This window comes from Heterocephalus glaber, unplaced genomic scaffold (genome assembly GCF_053883595.1).
Source record: "Heterocephalus glaber isolate CG9 unplaced genomic scaffold, H.glaber_assembly_v1.0 deba00001606, whole genome shotgun sequence".
NCBI lineage: Eukaryota > Metazoa > Chordata > Mammalia > Rodentia > Bathyergidae > Heterocephalus > Heterocephalus glaber.
In genome coordinates this window covers 19,623,042-19,650,285 of record NW_028258377.1, presented here as the reverse complement: position 1 = coordinate 19,650,285, position 27,244 = coordinate 19,623,042, and the positions used below count along the sequence as shown (strand labels likewise).

Genomic DNA, 27,244 nt, shown 5'->3' with positions numbered 1-27,244 from the left:
ACTCAGAACCATGTTCCAATCCTGATCTGCATCACGGAGGCTGAAACCTCCAGCATGTTCCTCACTCAGCACCTTGAGTGCTGACTGCCAGGACTTCATTCTACAGGGAGGGGATCGGAGCATTCTTATCTGTGGACTCCAAACAGCCTGAGAATAAAGACTTGCAATATAGAGATATTTGAATCTTTCCAGGTAAATGTCCCCAACAGATCATCCTACAGTGAAGCTCACAGACAACGAGCATCTACTCACGTGCTCAGGGTCAGCAGAGTGCATTAGCATGGTCCACACTGAAATGAAAACTTATACTCTTGGGTGAAAGAACTAAGGAAGAACTTTGACCTGGAAGAGGGGTGTGTAACAGCAATAGAAGACAGGAAACTAGGAGGAAGCAGGGAGACTTTCCAAAGCAGGCAGAAAGGACCTTGAAAAATAAAAGAAGAGACAGTTAGAAATCATGATAAGATAGTATTACCAACTATGCAGAGAACTAAAAGGAATCTCCGAGTTTTTCAAATTGGGAAATGAAAAGTTGTGTAAGAGATGGGAATTTGTCATACTTTACAACTTGGGTGAGAATGGGATTTGCAAAGTCAAAATATTTTAAATATTATATATTGATAAAACAAAAATCATACTTTAGTTGTATGGGAAGAAGGAGAAATGGGAGGGATGCATGATGAGGGCCTGGGGAGAAAAGAGTGAAATGCTATCTTTTACGGAGGACAGTTAATAGAAAATGTCACTAAGTAAAAAAATTTAAATGAGTCATGCAAGCATAGTACTAGAAATGTGGTCATAAATACAAAATAACTACTATAATAGTGGAAAGGCGTAAAAAATTTCCACTGGTGACAGCAATATCTGGTTATTTTTGTTTTTTATTTTTGTTTGGTGGTTTTAAATAAACCTTGGAGAATTTTTTTTAAAATAATACACATTTGTTAGTTTCATAAAAATAAATAAAACTCTCTATAACTGGTGTACTCAGCATCACTTGTATAAAAGTAGAATTCCCAAATTGTTAAAAATATGCTCTACATCTAAATACTGACATATGTCAAAGCTTTATTTAACTTATAAACTAGAGAACAAGCTGAACAACAAATGAGCTGGTTAAAAGTATTTAAGACTCTTGTGGGAGAAGAGATACTTATGTAAAAATGTCATTAGGTCTAAGACAAGTAAACTTGATACTGTCTTTTGGAAACCAGCAAACCAACACCAAACTTTGTTATTTTTTGTAAGTTAGCCTTTTATATTCTTGTAGAGTCCTCTGATTCTACAGGACTATACCGTTTCTGGTTGCTAATCAGTTATAGACTGTCAAACTAAGCTACATTTTCTGAGAAAGGACCCTCAATTGGGTTCATCAGAAATGTTCTGTTATGTCACACGATCTTCATTTTGCTTTATTTCCAGGTTTTAAATCTTTTTATCCCCCACACATTTACTATAAATATAAATAACTTTTGAAACACAATGAAAACCAATCAGTTGTAAATTCTAACGAGATGCTGTTTGTCTACTGCCTGCTGTGACTGGGGGGTTTCCCTCTTTGTTAAAAATCAGGTTTTCCTGAAGAAGAGAGGTATTAAAGACATGTTTGCACCAAAGGGACATTTTTCTTCTCAGTATCATCAGAAGGGTTGAAAGAAAAGAACAAAGAGGACACAATACCTTTCGGTGTTATGAAATGCAGTGTCTGTGTATTATGACTTAAAATCATTTCATGAGTGTTATGCTCTCTTATTGTTCTGGAAATACTGCAGGAAATCAGTGATTTTAAACTGTATTCTACAGAAAGCTAGGGTTTAGGGTAAACCAAGAAGACAGGAGTTGGTTCCATCCCACCCCTACCCTATCCCTATCCACCCGAGTTTTCCTTCTACTGGGTTATGCCATGGGCTTACTCATGCAGTTTCATTTAAAGTCCATTCCAGATATCATAGCCTATAATTATTAAAAGAAAAAAATCACTACAATTTGCATTGTGTTTAGGTTGGATGGATTAATTTCTTTGCCAGAGCCATAGTGGGAAGAATGATTTTGTCATTTCAGTTACAAGCCACCATTTAGTTCAGGCCTGGAAGACACTTTCTTAGTTTCCCTCCACTTGCCTGGCAGTGGAGCAATTAACAGTGGGTGATTTGTGGCTGCACTTTTACTGCTTAGCACAGGTTTATCATCTTGAAAGTTTTCCATTTGCATTTATGCTGTACATTCTTTGGGTGACATTTCCATATCACCCAGAGTTTATATTATGCATTGCCCTGTACTGCACTCCCTTCTACATGCTGTGAATCTGCAAGCCCAGCCTGAATGTTGATGTAGTCCAAGGGAAATATGAATTGCAGCCACCACTTACACTGGGTTTTCTATGTGCCAAACTCTGGTATCAAAGGCTTTTACCTGCATTATCTAATTTATTCCTCCAGCCAGTAACCTCAAATTTTCTAGTGTTTGCCACAGTTGATAAATGCAGAAATTGAAAATCAGAGAGGAAAAGTAATTTGCCCAAGGTCACCCAGCTCAAGTTAGCAGAGCTGGGATTCAAACTCAAGTCTGTCTGATCTCAAAACACTCTGCTAGATAGCCGCCCACATTGGGAGCCTTTAGAGTGAAGTGGATTGAATTTGACAGTTTCTCACATTTAAATACCAAACTTCCAGAGCAGTCTAATTGCTGTTCTTTGGACTAAGAAGAAATGGCTGTTTAAAAAGAAGCAAAAGGCAGAAGGTCAAGAGGAAAGGGAGGCTTTAATATCTCTTTTGGTAAAGGAAAAGATGTAATTCTTTTAAAATTGAATCAAATGAAACTATTACAGAAATTTGATGAAATTACAGAGGAATGCAGAAAAGATACTAGATAATGAACACATAGGATCAAAGATTTTCCAAAATAGAAAAAAGAAATCAGAAGTCACTGAAGGAGTTATAAGTTGGTCCAACTGAAGACAAAGTCTGTTCACCTTGATGAATGGAAGGAGATTAATAAAATCCCAAGGTAGCAACCAGAGATCTATGATCATGTTCTCGTCTGTCTGGGTGAGTTTTGGAAAGGAACAGACTCTACAGCCAGATTGCTGAATTTGAATCTTTTTTCCCTGATTTTCTAGCTGGGTGACCCTGGTCAAGTCACTTAACTTCTTTGGGCTTTGGTTTCCTCATCTGAATAATGGGAATCATAATATTGTTTATGTTGATGTGAAAACTAGTGCTTAGCAGGATACCAGCTGTTAAGGAAGTACTGTACTTGAAAATGTTTGCTATTGCTGTTATAACTGTAGATGTCATATTAGCATGACTTAAGAAATAGGAAATTTTAAGTTAGCATAAAAGCTTGAAGAAATAAGGAAGAAAAGAGAAAATTTGTCTTTCACCAAGAAATGCAGGGATGTGCAGCCCTTCCCACCTCTGAGCCTCGGAATCAGGAGCTCAGGTCCAAAGAAAGCCAGGTCTGGCTGGATGTGATGGAACCAGAGAGCTCCTTTCTGTAAAATATGTGCTCGGCCAGAAGCTTCCATAGGAGAGGTTCTGCTGATGGCTGCATGAGGCTAGAGCAAGGGAATTAGCCAAAGTGCCAAGAAATGAATCTGAGGAAGAAAAGAAAAGCAAGCTCAGGGTGATTCATCTCTGCATGCCAATAGTCATTGAAAGCATGTTAGGAAGTTAAGTACATCTTTCTTTTTCTTGCCCTCCTCCAACTATGGATCTATTTCCTTTATAGAGTCCACTAAGCAACAAAACTGCAGTTGAGTTGAAGGCACAAAATGCAGCAAAGATTCCTTGCATACCTAGGAATGAGTGTGGGTGTATATTCAGCTTTTCAGCCACCATTTATTTAGAACCTTCTTTAGAGCAGGCTCCTTTAGGACTTGGAGACACAGAGCCCTTCCCAAGCCTAAGCCTCCACCTCCAGGTCTGCACATTAGGTTGTGTCATGGTTCTCAGCCATCTGAATGATGCACCTAAAATCCAGAAATTGCCTATGCCTAGGCTCTTTTTTTTTTTTTACCTACAGAATCTTCCACAGAGAAATCACACATGTGTGTTTCTTCCAGAATTTCCCATGTCACTTTTAGATTCACATCAAACTTGAGAGGACCTCCCACATTTTGTTAAGGAGGAAGTCAAGTTTTGGAAAATTTCAGTGCTAAGTGAGATTCCACAGCTGAGAAGCATTGCATTGAAATTCAGACCCAGAATTCTGAATCTAAGATCTCAGGCCTTTCTACTTGCTCCTGTACATATTCACAGGGATGCATGGGTGAAACTGTACCTGAAGGCTATGCTGTAACATGATCTGGGGATGCAGATAAATGAACGTGAAAACCTAGCTTGCCCATAGCAAAAGCTCGGAACACATCAGTAAGGCCTTTAGAAAATGTAGGGACCTGTACTTAAAGTGAGAATACTGCAGATGTTACAAACTGACTTATCATGGATTTTCACCCCATTGTGGACAGTGCTGCTTCTGCTATCTAAACATCCACGGTAGTCAGTTTCCCTCACATTTCCCAATCCCTGGGGATGCTGCTTCTTATATTAGTGCCTCCAGCCTATGGGTAATAGTGCCTTCCTGCCATTGAGGGTTCAGCTTTTTTGTTGCCTGTATAACCAGTTCTCTGCTTTAAGGTCCATCCTTATTTCAAACAAGATGAAGAAACACAGGTCCGGGGAAGTGACATAACTTAGCCAATGTAGTATAACAAATTTTTGTCAGAGCTAGTAGTCTCAATCCAAACTTCCTATTCCCAAACCCTTTATGACTAACTTATATTGAAGGTGATTATGGAATTTCTGGGACACAATCCAAAGTGATGGGGGCATAGAACTATAGAACTATGACAATCAGAGTGATGATGATAATAATAATGGCCCTGATGGTGTTGATGGCAGTAGTGTTGATGATCACTATTTGTGACCACTCATCTGTGTCTTTAGAAGACTGTGCTAATGTCCTGGTTGTCACACAAATGTCTCTTCCTGTGTTACAGGCCTTCACCTACCACCACATTCAAGAGATCATGGTCCAGCTGCTTCGCACAGTGAACCGAACAGTAATCACAATGGGTCGGGATCATGTTCTGATTGTGAGTAGATCCTTTTCTCTTCAAATGTGTCACATGCTTTAGGGTCTAGGGATGGATTTTCTGGAAAACCAAATCACATTGAACACCAATGCCAATCACTGCTTCGTTTTGGAGAACAAAGATCAGATTTTTCTTGTCTATGTTGGAAGAACATGAGAACTAATTCAAGGTGCTGAATCAGGATGATACTTAGGACTTGTCTCAGAGGTTGAGTATACCAGAAGGGGTGAAATATCACTGGTAAAAATAGAGAAGTGAGAGGAGCTTTTTGTAAGTGAGCAAGATGGGATCTTCCAGGAACCTTTCCTTCTGGCTTAGGGTCGGATTCTATGAGCTTTATTTTCTAAGTGATTTCATTGTGTATTACCTGCACCCACAGATACTATTTAATCCAAAGTCAATGTTAAGTTTGGGATTATTCTTGTATAAAAACATTATATTCTAAAGATTAAGATATTCTGCCCTGTAGTATGATTATTTTCTCTCCCCAGATACAGAACCCGTTGCTAACCTTTTACCCTCTGTCCCTCCTGGTTTAAAACAAGGATCAAACCTTAGGATGCTTACAGGGGCCAGTCCTCAACATAAATGAATGTGTCCAGCCCCTTTGCTCCTCTGCACAAACCTGCCAGTGGATTCACATCCCACTCAGAAAGATCCAAGCCATCATTAGGCCTGAGATACCCCTCCCCCTTGCTCCTTCCTTTACTTTCTCCCACACGCAATACTGTTTCCTTGGTACTCGGGGACATTTTTCTCATTTTAATCAGATTTTGCTCCAGTTTCACCTGATCAGAGAATCTTTCCTGCCCTGACTCCATGTCTACAATGTCTGACACCTCTCTACCCTCTTCCATGGATTTATTTTTATTAGTGTTTATTACCTGAATTATAGATCACTTTATTTGTTTATTGTCTAGCTTTCTTTGTGAGAATAGCAGCTCCAGGAAAGCAACTGTTTTTGCCTGTTTTGTTTATTGCTGTCTTTATAGCCTACAAAAGTGCCTGTCATTTAGTACGTGCATGATAAATGCTATTGAATGAAGGAATGGATGGATGGATGGATGGATGGATGGTTAGATGGATGGATGGATGGATGGATGGGTGAAATATACCTCCTAATGATTTAGAAGGACCAGGGCTACTCAGCTTTGACTGACTTATACCATGTAAATTGGGCCATATAATTAGTAATACTAGTTTTTTAAGAGAAGTTGAAAATCACTATACTTTATATGAGATTTCCTGACACTTAAGTATTGACACCTAATTAAAAATATTGATAAACACTATACAATTCCAAAACAGTTGGGTCCGGCTTCCAGATAATAGGCTGGCATCTCTGCATTATATTGAGATGGCGGGATCGAGGTTTGAGGATGTTAAATGACAGCATACTACAATCCTGCTGCAGGGATATAGAACATAAGAGTCTGAATTGTTCTAATAGTATCTGAGAGAGCATTTGATCTCGAGAAGCAGCCCAAGCATGACAATCTTCTTTTACCAATTCAGTTGTGTCTACTTTTATACATGCCTATTTACATAATGTGTATTATGTACATTTAAAAACCTTGGGTTCGGCTGGGATTGTGGCTCGGTGGTAGAGAGCCTGCCTGGAACACATGAGGCCCTGGGTTCAATCCTAGACATTGCAAAAAAATACAAAGCCGTGATACCCACAGAGAGCAGCAGCAGTAGTACCGGGCACTCCTGCTTTCCTAGGCCAGAGGGCCCTATAAACCGGTCTTTGTCATTTGTCTCACTTACTGTCTTCCCACCACAGAAACTTCACCATTACTTATTCAGCTACAAGCTTCCTTATCCATGGCTGCTGTAACATACCTTAGATAAGCATTTTATGACCTTTCTAATCGTTATTCTTTTTCTTTGGAGCAAAACTAAAGATGATCATCTATCCATTTGGCTCATTCTGTATATAGCAGGTTCTTAACTCTCTGGCTTTCCATTAGAGCAGTGATTCTTTAAACTAGGCCTTGGATAGTAGAAAGTGCTAAGTCATGTCTGTTATTATTTTCCTTTCTATCTGCTACGATAAGTCTCTCTGTCCCTTTGGATTATCCACACAGGCAAGTGATCACAGTTTGGCCCTCATTCACCATCTACTTCTTTGAGCCTTTTATTTGTTCTTGTGCCCTGGTGGCTGACCCTCCAACATGCATTCCTTACTGCTACTCCAATAATGTATGACAGGATATTCCTGTACTCTGGAATATTCAGTGGCTCCCCACTGCCAGCCATAAGTCCTAAATGCATTAGCCTGATCATTCTCAGCTTCTGGCATCTGGTCTGGCCACAACTGGTTGTTTTAGTCTTTTATCTACTGTTCTCTGTCCAAATATCCAGTCCAAAATGGATGTCTGGCTCTTGCCCAAGCATGTCCAGCCATCACCACCATGTGCAGTCTGCGCTTCTTTCTTTCCTGGAATCTTTCTTGTGCTGTTGGCTTCCTACCTGGTCTTCAGATGCATGCCCTTAGGAAACAGCCCTAGTGGGGATCTCCTCTCTAACTCACACATTTCTCTCTGCCTTTGTGTTTTAATTTTTGCTTTTTCTTTAAATAAGAGTTTTGTGGAGGTTTAATTTCCATACTTTAAAATTGAACCATTGACAATGTTCATTGTGGAGAATTTTAATAAATTTATACAGTTGTGCATCTAGAACATCACCATCCTCAATATTCATTTGCAGTTTATTTTCCATCCTTTCTCCACCCCTAAGCCACTACTGATCCACTTTCCACTTCTACAGATTGCCTTTTCTGGAAATTTCACATGCAATTTGGGATCTTTTCTGTTTGCTTTGTTTTTGCAGTGCTGGGGATGGAACCCCGGGCCTTGTGCATGCTAGGCAAGTACACTACCACTGAAACACACCTCCAGTCCCATCTATTTTGTTTTGAGAGGGAGTCTTACTCTCCCTGGCTGGCTTCAAACCTGTGATTTTCCTGCTTCAGCCTCCTGAGTAGCTGATATTGTAGGCATGGGACACCTCATCTGGACAATTTGATGTCTTCTGTATCTAGCTTCTTTCTTAGCATAATATTTTTGAGGTTTATCCATATTTCAAGATGTATCACTACTTCATCCCTTTTTATTGCTGAACTTCCTGTTCAGGTTTTCCACGTCCCATGGGCTGTTTCCGAAATCCTTGCAGATGTTCTGAGTTGAAAGCTGTGCCATTAGTCTCAGTGATTCTAGATTTGCTAGTGTAATTACAACAATGAGGGTGCTGAGTGGGAAGCATTACAGGCATGTAGCAAGTGCACCTCACTAGGAGCCAGCACATGCCTCAAACAGAATGAAAAAAAAAAAATCAGGTGTTTCTTAAGAGATAGCCTTACTGGCATGACGTGGGCTTTCCCAGCCATTCCTAGCATGGGGATATCTCCTCCGAATTAAAGAAAATGATGTCAGAAAATAATTATCCAGGGGTCAAGGAGTCCCTGTCTCAGCATTAAAGGCCCCAATTTAATTTAGAATTGAAATATGACAAGAAAGACAAATACTCATTCTACCAGTCACTTTTAATTTTCCAGATGTGATTTTTATCGGTTGGTTTCCATTGCTGGGGAATATTAAACAATCAATATTTATGGCAAACACCAGACATTTCTAGTACTTCAGAAATTCCAGTAAGACCTTGAAAGGGGCAGGGTGGCTAGTGCAACACTTCTCATTATGTCAGATTGAACAGTGACTTTTTTCTCATTTGCAGAAGTAGGAGTATTGAGATAAAAGGTTTTAGCTATTAAAACCACAGGAACCATATGGTGAGGCCGGATCGTTTCTTGCACTCAGTACCTTGTAATTATCATTTGTTAGAAATGACCATTCCATATTTTTCTGTAGATCCATCTGCTTGAACAATGAATTGATGATGACAAAGGAGCAAAAGGAATTTTTACAAAAATCTAAAACAAAACTCCTTTCCACGTCTGGTGTCCTGTCTTCTTCTCTTTGCCAGAGTCTAATCTGTCAGATAATTAATTGCTTATTTATGTAAGTGACCAAGTAACTTGATTTTGATTGTTAGAAAAGCAGCATGGTTTGGTAGAAAGAACATTTTGGAGAAGGAAGAAGTGTGAACTGGAGAAAGTTTCCACATTCTTTCTGCAGAGAACTGGCTCTGGGACTTTCTGCATTTTAACTTCTCTCCACTTCTGTTTCTTATATACAATGAATAATATCATTTTTGTGATCCTTTTCATACATCTGTGTATCCTGATTTAGCTGATTCCTATTTTCATTCCCTATCTCCCTAGCTTCTGAGGTGAGGAACTAAGATAGATTTTGCTTCACATGCCAATTCTGGTTGATTAGTAATGGCTGCCTGTGGTACTGTATAGAGAAGAATTTAGAGGCTACATCTCATCTCATTGGGAAGAAGTGCTGAATTGATTAGTAATGTCTTTCATAGTACGAGATTGGCGAATAGTAATGTATGCAAGATACTTGTAAATATTGTGTAATGACTGAAATCATTGGGTTTTTTGTGGCCCAGTCAAAATGCTCTTATATAGCAATTATTCTCTTCTATACATTTGTAGTTCCTTTAAGAAGGCCGTGATACGGGAGCAGAAGAGTAATGGCAAAAAGCAGATGACTTCAGAGAGCCTTTTATTAGGGGATAGTTTCTGCATGATACATGGCATATTTATCAAATATAAAATGTAATACATGTGACACAGATTGTAATCTTCAGAAGTGTTAAAATATAACAAAGGAAACCCCTACCAAGTGTGGATCCCACTTTGCACTCACTCTCTCCCATTGTTTCAGACAGTAGATTGAGCAGGTATCAGAGAATGAGAACAAATCATATCTGACATCTCAGCTAGTGGCAATAAGGCAGAATATGATCAGGAATATGAGAGTGCATGTATTTCTCCAGTCCTCTGAGGTCCCTTCCAGGCAAGTATTGTCCCTCCTAAATGCAGCCGTGTGAGAAAGGATTTTCAGCCTTGTTTGTGCTGAACCCAGAGAGGGCCAGTCCATGCCTCCTGCCTCCCCATGTTGGGGATGGCAATCCCACAGTAATGGCTGAGAACCAATCAGAGGCCTTACCCACTGCCAGGCATTCTTGGAAGGAAAACAATCTGGTAGTTTTGTTAAAATTGGTATCTAGCCTTTATTTCGGGTAGTTAAAATAAGCCTCTGGGTGATATATTTTGGGCCTAATTACCCCACTTTTCACAGAGGAGTCTATGGAGTGATTAAATAAAGGTAAATGCAGTTGGCACTAGGCCAGCTCCAGAAATTCAGAGCAGTTTGTTAAAAAGGAAAAAAATGGAAATCTGGAAAGCAGCCATCCTCCACCACTTTGCCTCCCCATAGTGCCAGGAAACATCTGCGTCATCAGAGAGCGGGGGCTTCAGAGCTCTGACCTCACTTTCCATTCCTGGGATGCTGAATGGGAAGTGGCCACCAGACCACGAGCCCCAGAACCCCAGGTGGACAGTAGAGGAGTACAGCAAAACAGTAGCCATTATCCATCCAGCACAGGTATGAGGATGGGCTAGGACATAAGGGTGTGGATCCCGGTCAGGGTGTTCACTTAGCTCTTGACTCAACACTTGTTAAAATGCAATATTTATAAGAAAGCTATTGCTTATTGCACAAATATCCTGTGTGTCAAGCAAAAAGCTAAGTACCTGTGTGTTTTAGCTCTCTTATCAAGTACTGCTAAGTATTCTCTTACCAAGTTTTTCCTAAGAGATTACTGTTGCACAGAGAAGTTATGTAACTTCCCTGTAATCACACAGTCTGCTAGAAGAAATAGGATTTGAATCCAAGAGTACTCTTCCTTGAGTCCTTGATCTTAGATAGTATGTCATATAGTCAAACTGTCAATAATTACAGGTGTCCTTCAGGCATCGGCTATTTTAAAGGTTAACAATGAGCACTTGAGCCCTGCTGCCACTCTGACCAGACCAGTGATGGTGAACCTTTAGATCTTTCAATGATAACAAACAGCTCACGGTGGCATACCTGCCATAGGTTTGCCACCACTGGCCTAGACCATGGGAGCTAGTGAGATAACTTATTGGCAACTTTCAGCAACTGCCAAATGGCACAGAATCTGCAGTAGTTTAAGACGATCAATACCCATAAGGAATTAGAAAATTAGAAAAAGTACGTTTTATTTATGTGCTGAAATATAAGAAATAGCAATTTTAGCATGAAGGAACAAGGCTAGCATGGTGATTTCATCTGAGTCTTTCAAGACTCGCTTCTCTCTACTGATGCCACCAGCCAGGACCAAACTGCCAGCCTCTTTTGCCACTGACACCGTTATGTCTCGTAAGAGGACACATGGGCCCATTTCTGGTCCCTTTCAAATCTAGTTTCCAGTCAAATGGGTCCCTTAGTAAAACTTTCCACATGAGAAAATGTCCATGGCCCCAAGAATGTAGGCTGAGCTGCTCACTGTACTCCAGTCTGGCCCTGTCTCTCCCTGGTGTTCTTTAACTCCATTCTGCACCAGCCCAGTGCAGTGGATCTTTTATCTGTTAGTCCAAGAATACTCCTTTCTCCTCCAAGCCTCCTACCTGCCATCCTCCCTGGCTGGAAAATCTTCCTCTCTGCTTTCTTTGCCAGATCAACCCTTCCATGCCTCCTCTTCCTCCTTTATGTGTTGGCCCAAGAGGCACCTCATGATCTCTCCTAACCTCCATCACACTCAGCCCCTCTGCTGTCTTTAGCCCTGAGCACATCCCAGTGTTGTGGGAACAGAACACCCTTCCTGGCACATGAGCAATGCCTCTGCTGTTCACTTCTGTGTCTCCAGGAAACAGTTCCTGGCTGTAGGACAACCTCAGCCAGTACTTTCTGAATGGGCTGGAGAGTCTTTCTGTTTTTATTTTCATATAAACTGTACATCCTTTCCTTAGCATACCAGTGTTACTGTTGCTCTCTTCTGTCACAAGCAGGCCAGGAACATCAGGGTGGGTGAAGGCTGCAACTGAAAAGCTGATCCTAGTGGAAGAGGAGCAAGAAGGAGGATCCTTCCTCCGCTCAGGATGCTCAGGATGTATGGGGAGATGGTGAGTGTGAGCCCTGGTGGAGACTGAGTGACAGAGATGGTGCCAGGCACTTTAAGAGCATTAATCCATTTAACCTGTGAGGGTAGCAAAAACTATTATCCCCTCTCAAATAGGAAACAGCCATGAGAGGCTTGAACCCTTTGCCCAGCACTCCAAGCCTGTTATGGAGGACATGGAATTCTCCTATGCAGTTCTGCCAGAGCTAAAGCCAACATTTGTAAGCACTTCACTACACATATCTATGAAGTTGTTTTGCTGACATAAAATCAATTTAATGGGGGAAATTCCTGTGTATGTGTATGTATGTGCACATATGTGAGTGTTTGTATGCATGTGCATATCAGGGAGAGTCAACTTAAGTAAGAAAATAGTAAAAATGATGTAAGAGACCTGAAATTTATTAGAGGAGGGTACCTTGGTTGCTGCCTAATATGGTAATGTAGCTGGTACGTGTGTTCTGTGGGTGGGGAAGCTTGAATTTAACAAAAATATATATAATGCTTTAGTGGCTCCTCTTTCAAGGGGCCCATTGCATATGTGGGCAGAAGTCATTTATTCACCTTGACTTCATGGACTGAGTCTGGGTCTTGAATGCCATGAAAATTTGGATAGGTGAAGAGAAAAAGCTGGGGCATTTTCAGTTGGAGTCACATTTCTTCCCTCATCTCAGTTCCTTGGAATGTGTCCCATTTCTTAGGCCACCTTTTTTCAGTGCCTTGATATTCTTTGTGCATATTACAGTTATTCCTATTTCTGTATCATATTGGAATTTTCTCTTGTCTGTGCTTCATGAAAACTAAGATCCACCAAAGAAGGGACTGGTTCCTATGGTATGCAGGGTTCCTGTGCTACCATCCAGGGCTCGGCAATAAGGCCATACTGAACCCAAACTTATAAGTGAGTTAATGGAAAGGACAAACTTAAAAAAAGAACACATATAGGATCAGCTTTAAAAAGATTTGACCTTAAAAATCAGGTAAGAAAAGGTTCGTTTTGTGCCAAGCTTTCCGTTAAGGATCTTTTTATGTAAAATTCCCAAATATCGCACCAGCCCTGCATGATAGAATTCCTTTTGGCAAATTGTAAGAGAGCCTGTTTTGTCCTCTAAACCTTCCTTCTGACCTAGCATCAGTTGCAGAGATAGGGGTTAAAAGGAAACAGGAGCTCCTAGACATGTAGAGTGGCTGGTGCATCCCTGGGTCTGTCCAGCACAACATTTCTTTACTGTATGTCTGGAGTGCTCCTGGATGATAGAACTAGGGCTACTGCTGCTGAGGTGGGAAGCATTTCACATTGGGCTCAGAGACACATGCCTCGTGGTTCTGCAGAGCAGGTGAGCTCAGGCCCTGGGGAAGCTGATATCTGAGCTGGGGTTTTTGTTGGACACACCGGGCTACAGCTGTCAGCACCCAGACACACAGAGAGAGATACACACAAAATTTGGTAACTATTCAGCAAGTGCTGGGAAATGCAGTCACAGAAAGACCAGTGTGTCATCAAATCCTGATGAAATCACCTCGAGTTAGCTCCATGCCTTTCGGGATCTTTTTTAGTGTGTTCTTAAAACCATGGGTATCTTTTGTCCTATGTCCTGGCACTAGAACAGAAACCAGCCTTTTCTGTCTGTGGAGTACTGGAGAAGCAGATGTCTGCGATGGGCGTTGGTTGGACACCTCCATGTCCACCTTTGCTTTCTAAGGGCTGAGGAATTGGGGGACAAGCTATGGATTTGAAAGGATTTGACAGGCAAGTAGCTGTTATCTCCTTTTCTCAAGGAGTGAGGGGCCCTTATTTCATGGCTCAAGTCTTAAATTGCCTGTTATGTAGAATGTGGCTGAGAGTGATTATGACCTGCCAACAACATAGTAGTGAGCACAGAATAAAAAGATAAGTGTAAAGCTTGTAGAACAGGGCTTACCACAACATTGACCCTCAGCAAATAAAGAAATGTTATGAGTCTTCTTCCTCCTCTGACACAGCATTAGGAATAACATTACAAACTGTTTTTTAGTCCTGTCTTGAGATCTTTCCTGGACATCTAAAATAATGTTAAGCTGTTCCCACACTGGTATATCAGTCAGCTTTGCATTACCATAATGAAATACTGAAGACTGGCTACTTATGAACCAAAAAGAGATTTACTTAGCTCACACTTTTGGAAGTTCAAAGGCCATGGCATCTACATTGGCTAAGTTTACACTATCAGTTTACACAGTTTACACTTGTTTACACCATCAGTTTCTCACACTAGAGAAACTATTAGGTATTTACACGTGTGTCCTATTTATTTCACTTAAGAGTATGGCCTCAATATGCATCCATTTAGCTATAAATGTCTCTAGTTTTTTGTTCTTTATGGCTGAGTAGTACTACATTTTATTAAAAAAACCACATTTTCTTTATCCAGTTTCCAGTTGATGGGCACTTGGGCTGCTTCCAAGCTTTAGCTATTACAAACTGTGCTGCTATGAACATGGTTGCACGTATGTCACTGTGGTATGATTCTTTCAATTCTTTTGGGAAGATCCCCAGCAGGGGAATAGCTGGGTCAAATGAGACCTCTAGTCCTAGTTCTTTGAGGTATCTCTATGCTGACTTCCACAGTGGTTAGACCAGTCTGCACTCCCACTAACAATGGAGAAGAGTTCCTTTCTCTCCACACCCCCGCCAGCATTTGTTATTTGTTGATTTCTTGATAGCAGCCATTCTTTCTGGGGTGAGGTGGAATCTCAGTGTTGTTTTCATCTGCGTCTCTCAAATGACGAGTGATGTTGAACATTTTTTCATATATTTGTTTGCTGCTTTTACTTCTTGGTCTGAGAAATGCCTGTTCATTTCAGATGCCCATTTTTGAACTGGGTCTTTGAATTTGGGGGGTCTGATTTTTTTCAATTTATATATTCTAGAGAGTAGTCCTTTGTCTGAGGTACAGCTGCTAAAATTTTTTTCCCATATTGTAGGTTGTCTGTTAGCTCTGTTGGTGGTTTCTTTTGCAGTGCGGAAGCTTTTTAATAAGATGAGATCCCAGTTGTTGATTCTTTCTGCTAGTTCCCATGCTGCTGAGGTTTTGTTCATAAAGTCTTTTCCTATGCCAACGTCTTCAAGAGTTCTACCTAACTTACCTTCCAGCAAGTTTAGTGTTTCTGTCTTAATATTGAGATCTTTAAACCACTTCGATCTTAGTTTAGTGCATGGTGATAGATATAGGTCTAATTTTATTCTTTGACAGGTTGAAATCTGGTTTTTCCAACACCATTTATTAAATAGGCTATCTTTCCTCCAATGATGGTGGTTGGCTCCTTTGTCAAAGATGAGGTGGCTGAGCATGTCTGGAGTTGTTTCTGCATCTTCTAATCTATTCCACTGATCCTCAGGTCTGTTCCTTTGCCAGTACCATGCTGATTTTATCACAGCAGCTTTGTAGTATAGTTTCAAGTTGGGGATTGTGATACCCCCAGCCATGTCTCTGTTGCTTAGAATTGCTTTAGCTATTCTAGGTCTCTTATGGTTCCAAATGAATTTTTGGATTGTTTTCTCTAGTTCTGTGAAGTATATTGTTGGAATTTCAATTGGCATTGCATTGAATCTATATAGTAGTTTTGGAAGTATGGCCATTTTCACTATATTGGTTCTTCCTACCCAGGAGCAAGGGATGTCTTTCCATTTTCTTGTATCCTCTTCGATCTCTTTTTTCAGAGTGCTGTAGTTTTCAGTGTAGAGGTCTTTTTGCTTCCTTTGTTAGACTGATTCCTAGATATTTCATTTTTTGGGATGCTATTGTAAAAGGAATTGTTTCCCTAATTTCTCTCTCAGTGAGTCTGTTATTTGTGTACAAGAAGGCTATTGTTTTTTGAGCGTTGACCTTGTATCCAGCTACTCTACTGAATCTGTCAATTAAGTCTAGAAGTCTTCTGGTGGAGTTTTTTGGGATGAGACCTACTTTTAAGGGCTCATTCCCAGTGACCTAAGTTCCTCTCACCAGGCCCCACCTGCTAGAGCTCACCTCCTCACAGTAGCACCACTGTTCAGAACAAGCCTTAAATTAATTCATAGTGTGCCCCTGGAGGACACCCAAGCCGTAGCAGCTGGGCTGTGAAAAAAGCCCTGGCGAGATGAAACAGGACATTCCTGTGTCTACTACAGAGGCCTTGAATCATGACTGGAAGGGGAAATTCCATCACCAGTTTCCCTTCGGGAATGTTGTTATAGGACTAATGTTGCCCACTGAGAAACCCGATTGGAACAGCTGCTAATGAAACAAGCTCCCCACAAGTCTCAGGTCTGTGTCATCCCACCCAAGATGACCCAAGAGCCTGTTTTCCTAGATTTATTCTACATCATACTGTGATACATTGCACACTCATTGTTAAAGGATATTTGTGATGATTTTTTAATAAGAAAATTATATGACTTCAAGTTAGAAAGGTTACAGAAATGCAACACCAACAACAAAGTCCTCAAAGAAAGTGTAGGTCAGGGAGGGGGAAGAAATGTGACTGCACACCAGAGACCCTCCATATCTCAGAGGCAGGATCCAGGGCTCAGTTCTGAGACTAAAATTGTGTTGCTTAGAGAACATTTCCTTTGCCTCTTTCTGGAGTTTAACTTTCTAAAATAATTTTGCTTTCCTTTTGTGATCAGAAGAAAAAATCTCAAACACTATTCCTTTAAAAATAGGAATTAGGGCCGGGCATTTAGCTCAGTGGTTCCGGTGCCTGCCTCGCAAGCACAAGGTTCCGAGTTCAATCCCCAGTACCAAAAAAAAGGAATCAATGAGATAGACTTTCTGGAGCATTTCCATGTATGTAATTTTACTTTTCTTCTCAACAGCCCATGAAACCAGAAAGGCAGATGGTTCCATTTTAATCATGGAGGTGAAGGTCCTTGTTCAAAATTAGGCAGAAAAGCTGGCAGAAGTCAGGACTTCTGGCCTTGTGCTGCTCTGTCTTTCTTCCTCTGGACTATTTCTCCTCTCAATATTTTCATAGCCATATTTTCTCCCCATTCATTCAACAATCTATAGAAAGCATTTATAGCATCTTAGGCAAGGCAGGAAGATCATGGAGCGACCCAGAGATGGAAATGACAGTTCTTGTCTCTTAAGTCTTTGCTTTCTGGTGGAGATGAGCATGCGAGGTTGACAAAAGAAATCTCAATGGAACATGGAAAGTGGCAGCCTGTACAGAGTGTTATGGGTTTCAGAGCATGGAATGACTAATTCCACAGCAGCGGTGGGAGATGATCAGAAAAAGTTACAGAGAGGAGGTGACATTTAAATTGCAACTTGCTGTCTGCCATAGAAGTTAAGAGCCCAGGCTCCCAAGTTGGGCAGACCTGAAGGAACTACAGTTTTCATACCCCATACCGTGGGCTTTGACAAATTACTTATCTCTCCCCCTAACTCTACATTTATCCTACTGGAAAATGGCTGTATTCATAAACTACCTTGTGGTAATATTTTTGAGGAATAAATGAGATGATGGAAGAAAAGCATTTAGTAATGGCCCATTGTAACTTCAAAAAACTAGAGCTTTTATCACCACTGTTAATAGTATATTGCCACCCTTCTCACCTCAAATGAAACCGATTTCGTGTGGTAGATAGGCCACGGAAAAGGCCGAGGGAACAGCATGTGCAAAGTCACTAATACATAATGGCTCCTGGCTTTTTGGAGAGTGGCAAGGAGTTGAGTATAGGGATAGTGAGCTAGTTGGAAGCTAGGCATAACTGCTAGGTGGAAGTCAAGTTGCCAAGGAGCCTTGTTTGCTGCAAAGGAGTTTTAGTGCCTATGGATGGTGGTGGAAAATAATTAGAGACAGAAAAGCCAGAGAATGACATGGCTGAGTATGTGTCTTAGATTCTCAGGCATCTGTGACAAGACTGGAAAACAGGGAGTGGAAGTAGACCTTGAAGACCAGGACAGGGACCACATGGAAAAGATAAGGTCTCACAATGATGAAATCTTGCAGTGCAGCAAAATCAGGACTTCCTAGACGTTGGGCACTACCAGGTGAGAAAAGCAATCTGATTCTTAGGGAGCTTAACATACAGAGCAGAAAGGGGAAGATGATGACACATAGTCCAAGAGGAGGGTTAGAAGGAGGGTGAATGACCTCCAGGTGGGACACATCAGAAAAGGACACCTGCTGATTGTGGGCAACCCCAGTGGGCCACAGCTTGCTGAGGCCAGGGCCACACCTGCAGTTTTCTCTCAGCGTCTGTGGCTCCTGGTCTGGCATGGAGAAGAGGCTGCATACTGAAGGAAGTGATTATAGACAGGTACTTCTCCATGAAGTATTCTCTGAGCTGGTGAATTTGCAGTAGGAGAGGTGATCCCATCCTGGAAATGCATTCCAAGCCAGGAGCGTGTGTTTGTGAATGTTGATGTCTTGCATTGCTTTGATTTTGCTCTCTTTGATCCTTCGTTTGCAACTACTGAAGGTATATTGTTTCATTTGAAAAAAACTCAAGAAAACAGAAAATAGTGACAACCACAGATAACTTCCGGTCCGTTCGGTCAACCATGAGTGGCTGCTGGTGGGATGGGGTTCAGTCTGTTGCTGCATTCAGTGAAAGAGCCGTATGACCTGCTATGGAGTTCAGCAATTAAAATGACAGCCTGTATGGCTCCTGGGAAAAGAAGCTTGTCTCTTAGCATAACCTGATGTCACAGCATTGTGTGTGCTACCTGGGAAACCAAGCCAAAGTGTCCAGTGGAGGTCACCGTGTCTGACTGATGATCTAAAATAATGTATATTGAGGTTTTGTCAGGAGAAAAATTATAGGTTTCATTTGAGTGAAATTTAATATAATATACTTATGGATTTTAAGAATTTGTGAAAGCCATTCATGATAATAAAGCTTTTATTTGCTCTAGAGCAAATAATCCTTTAGTGTGATTTTTTATTGTCTTTTCACTTTCATCATAGTTGAAGATAAGACAAAATACTTTGCCCCAAATGCTCCTTTCGTTAGCCCTGTCTCTTTTAAATTGCATTTTGTCTGAAATGGACTAGGTCATATGTAATAAATGCTGGCATTTTAATAGAAACATTACAGTGAAAATAGTTAACAATCTGCTTTAATTTCAGAACTCATTTTCTCTCTCCTACAATAAGGCAGTATCTTGGTAAAATGTGCAAAATGCACTGGGATTTAATTATGATGCCAATTTATTCTGAAACAAGGTTAAGCTGGGCTGTCAATATTCAGGATAAGGGTACAGGGAGAAGACAGTAGTGTCTTAATGATTCTGGAGTCTTGCCACGTAGACCACAGTGAAGTTAGAAGCCTTGGGCACATTACCCGCTGAAGACCCCGATCCTAGGAGCCCAGAGACAGGCTGCATATGCTAATGGTGCCATCTCCATGTGAAGACTGATGGACAAGGGAAAGACTAAGGACCATTTTTAAGGTCTCATCCCACTAAGTCCAATTTATTTATTAAGTTACTCTTGCAACAAATATTTGAATCCCATTATGGCAAGAGCTGGAAATACAAAGGCAAGCAAACGTAAGCCAGGTTTCTATCTGAGGAAGATAGGCTTGCTAGGGAGAAATACATTCACTCAAGAGTGACACAAATGTATGTATAAGGACAGCTGTACTGTGATTTTTGAGGCAAGGTCCCTGGTACCTAGTGAATGGCTAAGAGGAGTAATTGGGGCGGTCTGGGGCAGAGTGGTGGTAGTCATGGTGGCATTACCTACTGGAGACTTGGCAGGGAGAAGTGTGGTGAGGAGTGTTCCAGGCATGAGGAAGAGTGTCATGTCCCCAGATTCTCTGGGGGTTGTTAGCATGATGGGACCAAAGGGTCCAAGGGGAATTAATTCAACTGGAGGGTAGCCAGGTAGCAGTCCTGTGCCAGGAACTTACTGGAGACGTGGGGCAGGTCCTGCAGAGGATCTGCATCACACCAACAGACCTGGTCTTCACTTTCTGTGTTTATTGGGAAGACATTGAATGGTTTTAATAGAAAGAGTTACCTGGTTCAGAACTAAATCTTGCAGTTGAATACTTTAGCTATTGTGCAGAGAATGTACAAGAAAGAAAAGAGAGTGAAAGAGAGGAGATCGCTGGGGGAGTTTCGGTAGAGGCCAGTTGAGACAGAAAGGGGGATTGAAACAGGATGCCCATGGTGGTGAGCATCATGACCCAGGAATCGTTGATCTGGGAACCTGGCTTTCCCTGGCAATGAGAAGACCAAGCTTTATATGTCACCAGCAGATGGATCCCTACTCTTCATGGGTAAAGGGTCCTGTAGGGTGGGAGAAATAATATATTTGTGAAAACTCAAGAGAAGGGGTGGTATGGCATGTTTAATAGGAATGTGGACTGTAAGTTGGTTAAAAGAAGACGGGGGAGGGAATTGAGGTAAAAGTACCCCCAAAAGGGATTATGATCATTAGGCTGATCAAACATAGACCCCACATGATGTAATCATTGTTGGGTTTGGATGTGTGCTCCTGCCTGTTTCTTTTCTCTTTCTTTTATTTAAGGTTTTATGAGACAGGGTCTTGCTCTGTAGTTAAGGCTGGCTTTGAACTCACTGTGGAGTCCAGGCTGACCTAGAACTCATGGCAGTCCTCCTGCCTCAGCCTTCAGAGTGCAAGCATTACAGGTATGCACCACCATGCCTGGCTCCAGCCTTTTTGCAGCTCAGTGAGCATAACGGTCATAAAACACCTTAGGTTCCTGGAACTAAAAAAAGAAATATCATTTTTAGTATTTAGCAAGTTGACTCAAGCAGGTTAAATTAGAGCCTTTTCAAGTGGAGATCATATTGAGGACTCTGCTCAGCTAGTGGATGTAAGAATGAGTTTCAAGTCTAGCCTGAGTGGTTTCTAGAATGGCCAAGGGCTCATACATTCCACCCACTTACTACATTGCTCCCAGCACTCACTGCTGATGCAAACCTGGGAGTAGATCATCTACCTTTACTTAATTGTCTCTTACTCCAGGTGGGAGCAAACCAGCTCTTGAAGTCTCTTTTATTTCTGGGATTTTTTTTTTTTTTTTTTTTTTGTACCGGGGATCAAACTTGGGTCCTTGCACTTGTGCAGCAGGCGGCAAAACCACTGAGGTAAATCCCTGGCCCATTTCTGGGATATTTGATTCCATGCCACAAAGATCCTATTTCCTTGAAACACTACCATCTGCAATGGTCTCATGTGCCTGGATATTCTTTAGAGTCCTTGAACACACTTGGTTATTTTTTATGCATTGTCATGGTTTCTGATAGCTCTAATAAGGCCTGGGAGAGTTTCTTCCTTACCCTGAGAAAATCATAATCTTGTTTCTGACACAAACTGTAGCCTCCTTAAAGGATCTTTCTTCCTCTTTTGCAATTTACTTCCACCAGCAAACAAATGCATGAATATGGATTTGTGGGGCACTTGCTGAAGGCCCTGCCTTTTGCTCAGGGTTTTCCCTCAGTTAATTGTCAGGACACCGTTGTGAGGCTGGGGCTACATTTTATAAAAAGAGGAATCAGAGGCTCACAGAAGTTAAGCCACTCGTCTGAGATCACTCAGCAAAAAGAAGGCTATGAAGCCCAAGGCTTCTGATTTTATGTCCAAGGATTTGTGTGGTTTCTGTTTCACCTGAATTGATATTTCCTAAATGGAGGACTCATATTCCAGGTATAAACAAGATGGTTTTAGATGGTTCATGGACAAGGCAGAAAAACACCCAACTGATATGAGGAGAAGATTGTTTTGTTTTTAATTCTCTCCCAAATATCCTGATTAGTCAAGCAGAAAATAGATTTGGTGTTAATGTGACTTTACTATGCATTGAATATTTGCAAATATCACTTTTTTACAAGGAGAGCTGGTCACAGACTTAGCTCCCACAGCCCTCAAAATTCTAAATACTTTTGAATTTAATAAAATGATTTTCATTTCATCTTCTGGCTTTGGAACATCATGTTGGTTTTCCTTGTATGGGTGATACAAAAGTACCTTTTAAGGAAAAATGAGGTGAAAAATACGGAGTAAATTAGAGTCAGGTGTTCGGGCATAATGATGAAAATCATGAATACGTGTGCCCATGAATTAAAGTAGGGGTGGTTGCACTGATTGATCCTGCTGCCTCCCTGATTCCAGGGCACATAGGGCTCCATGTGGCCATTGTGACATGAGGTCTGAGTCTGTTGTTTATCCCTAAGATATGTGGTAAAGCTGTTATAATGAAAGCCATCCTGGCCAAGGTCCTTTGAGACTTCTTTTTTGAGTTTAAATTTTATAACCCAAATCAACCCAAGGTAATAACGGAGTCTTGAAACCTAGGAAAAATATGTAAGTTTATTGCAAAAGATAATATCCCATTTAAAACAGTTTAGAAATTTACAAAACCTTATATTATTAGTACATTGTCTATAAGAAGGTGCTCTACAGATGAGCTGGTATTAAGTTCCAAGGATAGTGAGTACACATTTTTTAACTACAGAGAAAGCAGCTACATAAACTCCCATAATTTAAGTTGATATATCAATATTTTCCCCTTCAATTTTATAAAAGTAATTTTTGCTAAATTAATCTCTCTCCATAAAACCGTATAACCTCCAGTATAGCATTTCTATAGAGTATCGTGGTAGATGTTTCATAATATTTTACAATGAAGCAGCAGTTTTCACATGAGTAGATGAGTAGAGTTTTGGTACATGTATGTGTGGATTTTTAAACATAGAAACAATCCTTTGTGTTCAGCAAGAAGGTATTTATCAAATGCTTTTTTCCTCATATTGATTATAAAGGTTCAGTTTTCAGAAGGGACCTCTTTCCCAGTTACAGGTAGGTGGTCCAAGTAATCCAGTGTTGTGCTTTGGTATGGAATCATTATAGCCTTGGTTGGTTTTATTTCTAGAAATGTCAATAATTTCCAATCCCAATTTTATTTAATTCTGTTAAGAGTTTAGGTGAGGCCCCCAATTCATCATATGTGTGTGATTACATAGGCTTCTTAATTTTGTGTGAGTTACCTGCAATTTGTCTCATCATTCCCCGCTAACTGAGCAGATGCTTCAGCTTGGGTCTGAGTGGGTCTGCTCATTTGATGTTAGAAGGTGCACATAGCTTGTAAGGTGGGTAGGCAATACAGATGTTCCTATCTTCATTCAAGAATGAACAAACAGGCTCTGAAAACTTAAGCAATATGCTGCAGGTTAGTGGACTAGACTGCTCTGGTGCCTGGTCTCTTAATTCTAGGAGCAGGATTATTTTCATTCCAGCATGATACCCGAAAATATAAATTCATTCAAAATTAGTGTAAGCAAAGCAAATTAAGATGGAAACTCTACAAGCTAAAATTACATAAGAGATCCTAAATGATTTCACTTTATTGGATTACCCTCTGTGCTGTTCTTTTCCATTGCTGGGGCCAATTGAGAGCTGGTTGTATAGATACAGAAGAAAGATCCGTGGCTTTTAGCCAGTGGTAGCATATCTTATTGAAATGTGGTTTCTTAAGTATGACAAGTGTATTTATCTTAATTCTAACTTGATGTTATGCATTCCGGTCTCATTTTGTGGGTTTAAACATTACACTAGAAACAGAACAAGAATGTCTTGAATGACATTCCAAGACTTAAATAGTGCAAGCCGAGATTCCTTGCCAAGTTTCCCTCTCACTCTCCCTCAAATAGCTTTGTGTTCTGCAGCGCTGTGACAGGAAAAGTTGAAACTGTTGGGTGGTTTGCTCAATTAGTCTCAATTTGCAGTGGGATATGCACATCCCACATATCCACAGAGTGCGGGGCTCTGCAGAGGCACTGCCTGAGACACTGGGGCTTCAGCCAAGGGGGTTATGAGATTCCTTCTCAATTTAAGGTATGGTTTGCTTTAGGATCCCTTTCTGACAGCATCAGTCCAACCAGGGGCTGGCAGATAATTTAATTTAATGCAAAGGACTCTCAGCCTTTCTATCCTATCCCTCCTCCCTAAGAATATGTAGCAATTACTTAATTATTTACTTTTGGAAGTTTGTTTAGCCATGCATGTTTGACTGGGCTTCTATGTGTGGAGATCTTTTCAAAAGACTGAACCAGTCTCAGAACTCAAACTGGGAAAGAAAGGTCTTTAATATGAAAATGGCATCCCCAGTCCTGCTGCTTCTTCAATGGGGTGCCTGTTGTCTGGTCACTGGGAGGGGACACTGTATAGATTCATATATGTCTGGACCTATCTACAGGGCTGTCAAGGGCTGAATGAACAAAAAGGAGTGTTGTGGTTTTTCTCAGCCTCATTTATGTTGCTGAAAAGATGTCACTGACAGGCTGCAGAATCTCATGATCTTCAATGTTGCACATAAATTAACTGCAAAATCTTTAAAATTCAGACTCCAGCCAGATTTACCCTCCCCGCTTCCAGGCAGCCCCGGGCCCCAGTAAAGGATGCATGGTGTTAGGTGATCCTGGAAGAACTACAACTGGGAAACCCTCTTTGAATTCCAGTCGAACAGGATGGGCATACCAAGTCCAAATATCCTGGGGAGACCTTGCAGTGCTACAGACTGTATGGCCCTTACAGCATGAGATGACAGCTCCTTGATTTGGAATCAAGGGCTCATTATAAACAAAAATGACCCCAACACACCAGAGTGCTCTTGCAAGTTTATGCCTTGCCCACTTCTGTTGTGCTTATGTATTCTGACATTTTTAGGAAACTACCAGGTTATTTAATTGGGGAGGGGTATCTGCTTATAACCCTCCTCTGTCTTTCTGCTCTGCACAACGTGGATTTCTTTCTTTTTTTCCTCTGGGTTGATGGACCCCAGATGAGTAGGAAAGGCTTAGCCTCGCAGAGGTGTTAGAAAGTGAAGTGGGGGTTTTGCTTATGGGGAACTTGGACTTAACAGACCAGGATGAAGCCTGACCACATGTGACAGGGAATTCAGCAGTAGTCATGCCAGTGTCCATGAAGTGCTCAGCAAGCAGTGGCACACACTCAGGGAAGGCTGGCGATCAAGTGTCCAGCAGGGCCACATGAGCCCATGCACTTCTGTTCCACAGGTCAAGGGCTCCCAGCTGGGGCTTTTGCAAAGGAGCAGAGTCGGCCTTGTGGTCAGTGAGTCCCCATCACAGGGAACAGAGTGGGGAGGCCAAGAGGTGGTCCCAGTGAGCTCAGATCCACCAAAAGCACTTTTTCTTCACTTTCTTGGTTTTCCGCCGTAAGTCTTGTTTCTCAGGGGCCGGGGGTTCTTCTGGGGACTTGAGTGGCGATAACTCCTCAGCTGGTTCCACCTCCTCCAGGCTCTGCAGAACTTCATGGAACCTCCCTTCCTGCTGCCGAAAGTCATACTCTACACTAGAAACACAGAGAATAGGAAGGGAGGTAAAGTCACATCAGTACACACTGATTTAGGGTCACCAGGTGCCCAGTTAGCATGGAAGAGCATGATCATAAGACCTGAGTGACCTAGTGGCTGTGTGGCCATAGGAGAGTTATACCATCTCTCTGAACCCCCAGTCTTCATCAATTAAATTGACACCCAGAATCTTCCCTTGCAAGGAATTTATTAAGTGTAAGACACGTAACATGACAGCCTGATGGTAGGTGTTCAATAAACACTGATGCTCCCTCTCTCTTGCATTTATTTAATGCTTCTCATTGTTAGTATTGTTTTTCCACATTTTCATGAAAACTGCCTCATTATAAAATATTTAAATAACATAAGGGAACACAGAATAAAACTGAGCTGAGTTTCCTCATCTGTAAAATGAAAGTTATCATTGCACCTATCGCAAAGGCTTTCTTTGGAATTAATGCGTTTAGACTGAGCCTATATAAATGATGTACCCAGAGCAGTGTCTGACCTGTGGTCAGCCTTCTCTTTGTGCTAATTCTGGCTGCTGTTTTAATCGTCATTACCATTATCACTACCGATGTGCCATGCCTTGCTCTTTGAATGGCTTCTCAAAAATGTGTCTTAGAGAGCTTTACATATATGACTACCTCATGCTATTCCTCAATACAGATAGATTTAAATATTCTACTGATGGACATTTCCTAACACCCTCCTTTTCTGTTATTTTATTTGTGCATTTTGAAGTCATTAATGTCCAGACTCCATTGTACTGTGTTGCCTAACACCAAGGTCTGTGAGGTAGATATGAAGCCCAGCCCAGGACCTTTGTGGAAATGCAGAGGGGGGCTTTAGGCCTGGGTCCCCATCTCAGGGAGCAATGTAACCAAAGTCTAGGGGCTGGATTAGAGCTCTGGCCTGGGAGGGGTAGGGGCTGAGGCTACCCCTGACCTCTGTGTTTCTGGGAACCACGCCTCAGGGACTCAACCTGTCTCCTCTGCTTAGCCTCCCCAGAACCGAAAGAGCAGGATCAGAGGAAACAAATCCTCTTAGACAGCCCTGCAGGCTTTGCGGGGCTCCCTGTGTCCTTAATTGTTCACTTTCCTCCCTAGGAGATTGACTTCTGGAGGAGGTTTCAGTGTCGGTGCTTGTAGGGAGGCTCTTAAGCTTTTAGATGTGTTTGTTACCTGGTATCATCCCAGGGCTCTCAGAAGATCTAAGGATGAGGACCCAGCATGGGAGTGTAGAAAGGAGAGGAAATGCAGAGTCATGAAAACAGTACATCCTCCTTGTTTAGCCAGGAGAAAAATGAAAGGTGGTATGTGGAAGACGAAAAACTTCACATTGCTCTGCGATGTGGCATGGCTGGCTAAGGCCTTTATACCCAGCAAGGGATGAAAACTAGTCATCATTAGAGGGCCACCTGCCCTTGTCTGCTATCTCTATGCCACCTTCCAGAGCTCAGCATCACAGTGAATGCTGCTGAAAAGATAAATCACCATTGCTACATGTGACTAATGAAGCCTCAAATGGTGCCTTGTCACCAAGCATTCTGAGTTAGAAGATGCAGGCTGAAAAGACAGAAGGGCAGACTGGCCTATTGTGTAGCTGAGAAGATGAATTATCAATTCTTAGGGAGCACTGAGGAAGGATGTCTAATTGTTTAATTTCTCTACTTTGGAAAAGCAGCACCCAGATTTTCCTCTCTTCTGCTTTTATCCTTTCGCTTTCTCTTCCTTCCTGATCCTCTCTATAGGAACATAATCCTAGTTAGGTGACCT

General features: G+C 41.4%; 2 protein-coding genes and 1 long non-coding RNA gene across 5 annotated transcripts in view; 1 reads left to right on the top strand and 2 right to left on the bottom strand.

Moving 5' to 3' along the window:
* LOC147822958 (uncharacterized) overlaps positions 1 to 358 on the bottom strand; it is a 54,048-nt gene extending 53,690 nt beyond the window's left edge. Inside the window, exon 1 of the long non-coding RNA XR_015444794.1 lies at positions 253 to 358. This is a non-coding gene — a long non-coding RNA (uncharacterized LOC147822958). The remainder of the gene's footprint in view (positions 1 to 252) is intronic.
* The window catches only part of Dock2 (dedicator of cytokinesis 2), a 433,172-nt gene that overhangs the window by 193,418 nt on the left and 212,510 nt on the right, over positions 1 to 27,244 (top strand). For both annotated transcript variants that reach the window (XM_021239768.2, XM_004836400.3), the window contains exon 27: positions 5,000 to 5,095. In XM_021239768.2, the coding sequence (XP_021095427.1) occupies positions 5,000 to 5,095 (96 nt within the window). The remainder of the gene's footprint in view (positions 1 to 4,999; positions 5,096 to 27,244) is intronic.
* The window catches only part of Insyn2b (inhibitory synaptic factor family member 2B), a 331,485-nt gene continuing 326,692 nt past the window's right edge, over positions 22,452 to 27,244 (bottom strand). For both annotated transcript variants that reach the window (XM_087194859.1, XM_004836399.3), the window contains exon 4: positions 22,452 to 25,465. In XM_087194859.1, the coding sequence (XP_087050985.1) occupies positions 25,282 to 25,465 (184 nt within the window). In that variant the 3' untranslated portion in view covers positions 22,452 to 25,281. The remainder of the gene's footprint in view (positions 25,466 to 27,244) is intronic.